The sequence below is a fragment of the Hermetia illucens genome, chromosome 4 (genome assembly GCF_905115235.1).
Source record: "Hermetia illucens chromosome 4, iHerIll2.2.curated.20191125, whole genome shotgun sequence".
In the NCBI taxonomy this organism is placed as follows: Eukaryota; Metazoa; Arthropoda; class Insecta; order Diptera; family Stratiomyidae; genus Hermetia; species Hermetia illucens.
In genome coordinates, this window is record NC_051852.1 from 72,742,589 (window position 1) to 72,750,913 (window position 8,325).

The window sequence follows — 8,325 nt, forward strand, 5'->3', positions numbered from 1 at the left end:
CCAAAGGGTGCACAGATGTCTTGCGGACATTATGGGAAACTACCACCTCATCGTGCCAATCGCAGAAATCCTCGAGATGCTGAAAAGAACAGCTTCTAATCGATATAGTAGTGTAAAGCAGGCTGTCCATCAGAAACAAAATATCTCAACAGCCTACATTGATTATAAACCAGCGTTTGACTCCGTAATCAACCCGAACGCCGTTCTTCTTCTGAGAATATTGTTGAAGAATTTGAGCATGAAGTTATCGGTGTCCTCACAAACATCAGAAGAGATACCAATCAGGCGTGGCATCTTCCAAGGCGATTATATAAACCCACTGTGATTTTGTTTGGCTTTTAATCCGTTACCCCATCTCCTGCATAAAAATAACTACCGGCTTCAAGTTAAACATGGCATATCGTCGAAATGTACATTGAGTCAAATAATGTACATTGACGACATCAAATTGTATGCCAAAGACGAAAACCAACTGCGCTTCTTGCTGGACATCACCATCCAGTTCAGCAGGGATATCGATATGCAATTGGGTTTGGGAAAATGTCTGAAAATAATTGTTTGGAGAAAACACACCACACACCTTGAAAGTATCGATTTGGACGATGTCAACCAATATCTCGGCATATTACAAGCAACAACACTTGCTGTAGAAATGATTAAATCTAAATTGCTGCAGAATCTTTTCCTGAAAGAAGAGCTGCTCGGGAAAGATAAAATCATAGCAACCAACACCTTTGCCATTCCCGTACTCCTATACAACTTCGGGTTAATACAGTGGAGTAATATTGATTTAGAATCTGTCACAGGCGTGTAAGGGTAGTTCTTCCAAATGAGAACATGAATAATAGAGCTGCCGAAAAATGAAGACCCACGTCATCAGGGAGTTGCACTATAATCAAGTGCATTCTCTTCTTTAGTTTCTCTATGAGAAAAATTTTCTAGCCAAATACATTAGGCTATTGTCACGGCAGATAATAAACAATTTGAACTTGAGAAGCAGAATGGGATCCCTTGTCGAATATTACTTCAGTCCATCAGAAAAACGAAACATGGAAAGAGAAACCCATTCGCGGAGGTCATATAAAGAATATGTTGTTGCCAGGCTTGACATCGAGGCCTCCAACAAATGATTGACTAATGGTGCACTATTCTATAAGGCCGAGTCCCCACTTCAATTCAGGATGCTTTAGTCTCAACAAAAAATTATAAACGATACATTCTTCAAGACTCCTCAATCACAAACTCCACTTGTAGTTTATGCCATTGTGAAGAGGAGACCATCCAGTACATAACATCTGCAAGCAGGATGCTGAGCAGCATCGAATATACCAGCCGTCATAACTCCGTCTGCAAGTTTCTCCATCAAAACCTTGCGTTGAAGTATAATTTAGTGGCAACGTACCATCCTTACTATAGTATACTCCGCAGAGAATCTTGGAGAATGATCGAGTCAAACTATTATGGAATCACACTATTGCCGCCAACTACAGGATTAATCACAATAGAGCCGATCTAACTCTGTTTTTCAAGGGAGAATCAGTGTGCTTCATAATCGATGTAGCCGTACCGTTGGACCGAAATACTGTAGAAAAACAGCAAGAAAAAATCCGGAACTACGGCCCTTTGGCGGACGATATGAAGCAGACTTATAGACTACAAAAGATGGAAGTAGTAGTCCTAGTCATAGTTTCAGCAACGGAACTAGTCCCACAAAATTTACATAAAGCGCTGAAAACGATCCATCTAAATGCCTGATTATGGATGAAAAAGCTGTAATCCTGGCATATAACAAAGAGCCCTATCCGATAAAATTCTGGCCTAGTGCTCTCTACTCCAGATTAGCACCGTTTTTCGATTTAACATTATATGTCTCTGCCTCTGTGTAGTCGAAAACCGCCGCATCACTGCTTGTAGTGTTTCCAGCAATCGGGGATGTAGCAATAAATTTCCCATGGTCTAAACACTTTACATTGAAACACATCATCGCTATGATGCGAATGTTTGGGTGTTGCCTTCAACCCATCCTAAATTTGATCGCCTCTCGGTCCGGTTGTACATCTTTACTAGAAAGCAATTGATCGCTCAACTCCATAAACCTATGAGGTTAATCTACATTTGCTAAAAGCGGTTGGTGGTCATAAGGAAATCGCAAAAAACGGATTCCACTGTATACGTATAAGTGGTCAGGGCGATGAGTTGCGTAAAATACATAAGTGAAAATAAAATAACAGCGGGGGCTGCTTTTACAAATACCAAAGTTTTGTAAAAAAAATGTTTGTTACTACGAGGTTCCCGCTGTAGCTGCCGCGCGTGAGTTTAGACGAATTCTGACAACAGCGCCTTTATCGGTGGTTCCCCCGATCCCCATCACCATCGATCCCAACGATAATCGCCAGCCTGCGACGGCCAGCACCGGCCTCACAGCCATCCGCATTGGTGTCTATCATCGCCGTCACCGTCAGGTGCAAAATTCGTGCGGTCATCCGATTTTTGCACGCAAAAAAGCTATTACCCATAGATATATATCGCCAGTTAAGTGGAATGTATGGGAAACGTATATAAGCATTCAACATGTCCGCAAATTGTGTAGAGAGTTCGCTAATGACCACACGGATATAAACGATGAACAACGCACGTGTAAAAGAAAACCTTATTAAAATCGGTTTAATGTCTGTCTGTCTGTCCGCCAGTCCGTCAAACGTATTTTTCTCGGAGACGTTTATAGCGATTAACACCATTAACAACATTTTGTGGAAAGGTGGGAACTGTGAACGTTCAAGCATATAGTGAGTTACATCCTTTTACGTCGAATTTAAGGGGGGTCCCAATACATCCAAAAGGGAGGTGTAAGTTTTTTTCACCAAATATAGTCATGTGGGGTATCAGATGAAAGGTCTCGATTAGTACTTTCCGAAGCTGGTCTTAAGTTTCACATTTGTTGGAAAGGTGAAGAGGGCGAGGGGTCGAAAGTGATCATTTGTTCAACGGGCCCATTCTCAGAAGCTACCCAACCGAAAAATTTGAAAAAATCACGAAGCTGCCTCTATAGGGTGTTTAGGCCAAAAAAACTCTCTACATCGATATCTGCTCAAATTAAGTTATAAAAGTATATTACTATATTTTTGGAGAAATTGAGTAAAAAAAGTTCGAAATTCCAATGTAAATTAAATATCAATATCAAAGTAAAGTAGCACAAGGCTGTCGCACGGAAGGTCGCGGCTCAAATCTCGCTGGCGGCAGTGGGATTTGTATCGTGATTTGATGTCGGATACCAGTCGACTCAGCTGTGAATGAGTACCTGAGTCAAATCAGGGTAATAATCTCGGGCGAGCGTAATGCTGACCACATTGCCTCCTACAGTGTTCTGTAGTGTACCGTTACGGCCTTGAATGAAGTGCTCTAACACTGATATTGGGTGAAACGTAGCGTAGCATGCCTCAAAAACTGAAGCAGGTCTCGTTCTCACACCTTATGCAACCAAAAAATTTGAAAAAAAAAAAAAAAATCACAGTGTTGCATCTCTAGGAAATTTAGACCTATATCCGGTTTCGATATCTGCACACATCAAGTTAGTAATAGTATATTTCCATATTTTAGAAATTTACCCGGCAACCTCCCTTAAGTTCACCCTATAAGATCGAAGTGATATAAGGGATAACATAAGGCATAATTTGGTGAAGCTTGAAGAAAATCCAAGTATTATTAACAAGGTTATAGAGGGTGAAGCTTTGATATTTGATGCTATAAATATGTAAGAATATGTTTAATTTGTAGCTATATACGAATCGAAAAATGTGCATAGAAATTTCTCGAATAACATGAACACAAAACCTTTATACCCGAAGCGCGAGCTTCCGGTATTCCCACTTGTTTTAATTTGCTTTTGGTAGAACCTCAGTTGTTTATTTACGCTTGTACTTTCTACTTCAATGTTATGTTTTGAAAATGTATTTCTTATTTTGTACGTTCACGATGAGAAACATGAATACAATGATAGCAAGGCAGATGGTGGAGCAGAGACCTACTGTAACGATGGATAATGTGGATATTATAAAGGAGGTAAGAAAAACACACCTTTTGGATGCAGCGGAAAGAATACACATCAACTGCGCAACGAGCTTCGTAAAAAAGGTATGCAAACAAGAAAGCAGCAGGTAATAAATAATAGAGGAAAAACCGAAAGGATGGGCAAAATGGAAAACAATTATATAGTAATTAATACACTTAAAAGAAGAGCACCATCTGACTGGCAAGAAAGTACCACTGTTCCAATATGGAAAAAAAAGATAGTCCAGCAGAATGTTCAAATTACCGTCCGATCCGGTTACGTTCCCATATCATGAAGGTTTTTGAACGCATTCTTGACAACCGTATTCGCGAAGTCGTTGAAATAACCGTGAATCAAGCCGGATTTGTCAAGAACTGCGGAACTAACATATTGACGCAATACACGTTGAGCGGTTACTCTTGGAGAAACACCGTGAGAAGCATCGCCCTCTTTACATTGCCTTTCTGGATCTAGAGAAAGCGTTTGACCGTGTACCACACGAACTCATCTGGTGTGCTTTACGACAACACTTCGTGTCAGAAGAACTCGTGCGCTGGGTTCAATTGCTCTACCACCATCCGAAAAGTAAAGTTCGAAGTATGGCGGGTGTATCAAAACCGCTTCGTGTCTCTGTTGGTCTTCATCAAGGAAGCGCCCTCTCACCACTCCTCTTTGTTCTTGTTATGGACACCGTCACACGGGGTATCCAACGTCCAGCGCCCTACACACTGCTTTATGCAGATGATGTTTTCCTAGCATCTAATAGCAAAAATGATCTCGAGCAACTTGTCCAAAAATGGAATGATCGCCTTATGCAACACGGTCTCAGATTGAATTTAAACAAAACTGAATTTTTGACGACCGATCCCCATGAAACAGGCACAATCACTGTCAGCGGCAGTGATCTGCCTAGAACTGAGCGATTTAAATACCTCGGGTCAATGCTATCAGCCAATGGAGAACTGCGTTATGAAATTGCTTCACGCATTAACGCAACCTGGATGAAGTTGCGTTCCACAACTGGTGTTCTTTATGATCGACGTATCAATGAACGTCTCAAATCTAAAATTTACCGCAATGTTGTCCGTTCAGTCGCTCTCTATGGTTCTGAGTGTTGGCCGACTATAAAAGACAATGAACGGCGTCTTGTGGTATTGGAGACGAAGATGCTACGTTGGACTAGTGGCGTCACACGTTTAGATCACATCCGAAATGAGGATATCCGCAATCGTTATGGGGTTGCACCGATCGTGGAAAAGTTGCGAAAGAGGCGTCTTCGATGGTATGGTCACGCAATTCGTGCAAACGAGAATTCACTTGCCAAGATTGGTCTGAACATCGACGTCGATGGTAAACGACCAAAAGGCAGACCTAAGCAACGGTGGCTTGATACTCTATTCTGTTAAGGGAAAGTCGATTTGAAAGCCTCGAGATTGCACCCAGATCAGGCATTCGATAGAGCCAAATGGCGAAGCCGATCACGACGAGCCGACCCCGCTTGTGAACGGGACAAAGGTTGAAGAAAAAGAAGAAGAATAGACTTAAAAATGACTGGATAAATAGGCGTAGTTTAAGACAGATCAATTAATTAGGTATTAGCACTGATGAAGAAGCCACATGTTCCCTGAAACAATTGTATGCTAAAGAAAATAAGAAATGTACAGAATAAGGGGAGAAACCTAGTTCTTTTTGGACATAAATTTCAACTTATCCCCTTGATGTTTTTCAGGTTTTTGGGTTCACTCACCGATTTTGCAATGTACGTCAAAACTAAGATTTGCTTGGGGATTTACATTAGGTGAAGAAAAATTTGCTTTGCATGGATAGGGAGAAAAGAAATTTAAGCCATTCATTGTATTCGTGGGATTTCATAGTTCCCATGTCTACGAAATTTTGTTTGAATCGTTGGAACCATTTTGGAGAAAAGTGCATGTAACAGACAGTAAACCGATAACAATAAGTGTGTCACGTAAAACCCGAAAAACTGCAAATCGATATGTTATTTCATTTCGAGGAAATCACAATTTTTAAAAAAACACTACTAATTACGCTCTGAGATTGAAAAATATCCCTTAACGTATTTTTCTCAGAACATGATTTTTGAAAAAAGGACATAGCACTATTCCAAGTTTTATTCTATTTAATCCAAATTTTGATCATATTTTTAAAATGATCCTCACAAGGAATACACATAAGGGATTTTAAATAAGTTAAATGTGGCATTATTATTTTAGGATTATTTTATTTACTTTAAGCTATGAACCGTAACATAATCTAATATTATTGTACAGCGGCTTTTCGTTCCAGTGAATAAAATATTGGAAAATGTTTCAGATCACTCTGCCGGGCGTCACTCTCTGAATTTTCAGGAGCTCCAAATTAACAAATTAAGCACTCAATTCAGTCGATCCCTCAAAATTAACTTTTTACCTACTTTGGATTCTGGCAATGGAAGTTTGTCTTTAATAAGCATAAACTCCAATAATATTTACATCAGAAAATAATATCAAGAGATATAATAATACTATAAACAAGTAGCGGTGCGAGGAAAAAAAGTATTTTGCTTACCTTTTACCGTATTCGCAGGCACCGAAAGTGCAGCAAATATCCATAAGATCATTTTCAATTCCATAGTGCAATGCGTTGAGGGAGATGAAGATGCAAGGGCGAATCTGTAATTAAATTCAATTGCACATGGAGTACACAGATGGAAGCAACTCCATTGGATTCTTTGTAATTATCAATTAAAAACCATCATTTAAGGCAATAAATTAGAGATCGTTAAATCATGTTTCACGGATGATGGACACAATGGAGGGAACACGTTTCCGCGCGTATATTTTGGGCGTACACATTCGTTGTTAGACACAACTTTCGAGGAGCTGAGGGGGAGCAGAATGTATCTCTTCTCAGCCACTTTTCACCAAACATTCACTAATAAACACAACCGTAGGCGCGAAAGGCGGAAATCGGAGAGCAGCCGGGCAAAGCGCAACGATTTCATTTCCGTGTCGCATTGAAGGAGAAGCGCACCATGTTCAGGATCGCATGTGTGGGGTGAGTGCGGAGGAGATTATTTATGACTCGCGGGACACAAGGGTGTCATGATCGCATGAAACTGTTGCTACCATACAGGCTCGGATTATATGTGACGATATCCCTACACATCAGCGGCTGTTTTTCTTTAATATTTGTTGCCTCCGTATTGCCGTGCTTCATATTTATTTATAACGCAACTGCTGGAACTCATCTTACGCTCCCATGTCTTCCTAAACTCGATGCGCAACGAATCGTCAAAGGCAGGGGTTCCACTGAAGCGGGTGCTAAAAATAAGTCGGGACACTCACGGAAAGGGCAAAGTCTTCCGAGTGCTGCCGCGACCGATGCGATCTCTTAAAATCTCGTTAATTTCTACCGCGCATCTACTGGAGCCGAAACATGACAATGTTACTCACATACCCAACTCACTGCGATCGCTTCCGAAAAGTCGTTAAAGTTTACGCGCGATTAACTCCTAGGAACGTCCAAGTATCTTTTCTTGCAACTGTTTGCGCGGCTGTTAACGGACGGTACCGCACCCGCGACCTTAGCTGGTTGCTTTCTGTGCTCTTGCCAAGCCAACTGACTCAGAAAAGCGATTGATCTCAAAACACCACTTTGGGCTAGAAGTCGAGTTGACTCACCCGTTCCACGCTAGCCGCGAATCGCCGGATGAATCTATTCCACGTACGCGTATAAAAGTATTTATAAATTTCACGATTTGGCAAAAGTTACCACTCTTTTAGCCAGAAAAGAAAAACTTGTATTTCCCATTTCCCGGGAGGGTTCCGTAACTTGTTGCAGACGGGCTGCCGGGCACTTGACGACTGTCGAGGATGCGAGCATTAAATTAGTGGGAAGTTCTAAGGAGCGATGTGAAGCAGGGACTAACCTTCGTGCGTCCGCGAGCATGGGGTGATGGAATGTTGAATGGGTTTCCCACTTGAATTCATGGGAATGAGTATTTTGAAAATTCGTTCCTAGTTCGTACAATTTTGAATCCATACATACTCCCAACGGTTAGTACATATTAGATATCTCCCCCTCATTTTTTTGCTAAATGTAACGTCTGTAGCCTGCTGGTTTAAAATTAAGAAGATAACATACAGGTACCACAGTAATCAGTGCAAGTTCTGAAGTTTGCTCTCAGGGATCGTCAACGATCCTTCACGGGTCGTTTACGATACGGCAAATGGCGTCCCCGAGGTGGCCGAGCAAGTAGTTCTGACCCCCTAGCT

The 8,325-nt window shown here is 41.2% G+C and overlaps 1 protein-coding gene across 3 annotated transcripts in view; it reads right to left on the reverse strand.

Moving 5' to 3' along the window:
- The window catches only part of LOC119654263 (chondroitin sulfate proteoglycan 4), a 102,177-nt gene extending 94,279 nt beyond the window's left edge, over positions 1-7,898 (reverse strand). The window contains exons 1-2 of one of the 3 annotated variants that reach the window (XM_038059528.1): positions 7,732-7,898; positions 6,617-6,720 (exon numbers count right to left, since the gene is read on the reverse strand). In XM_038059528.1, the coding sequence (XP_037915456.1) occupies positions 6,617-6,680 (64 nt within the window). In that variant the 5' untranslated portion in view covers positions 6,681-6,720; positions 7,732-7,898. Of the gene's footprint in view, positions 1-6,616 lie in introns of all 3 variants that reach the window. The other 2 variants (XM_038059527.1, XM_038059529.1) reach the window with 2 other exon arrangements.
- Positions 7,899-8,325: the final 427 nt, after the last annotated feature.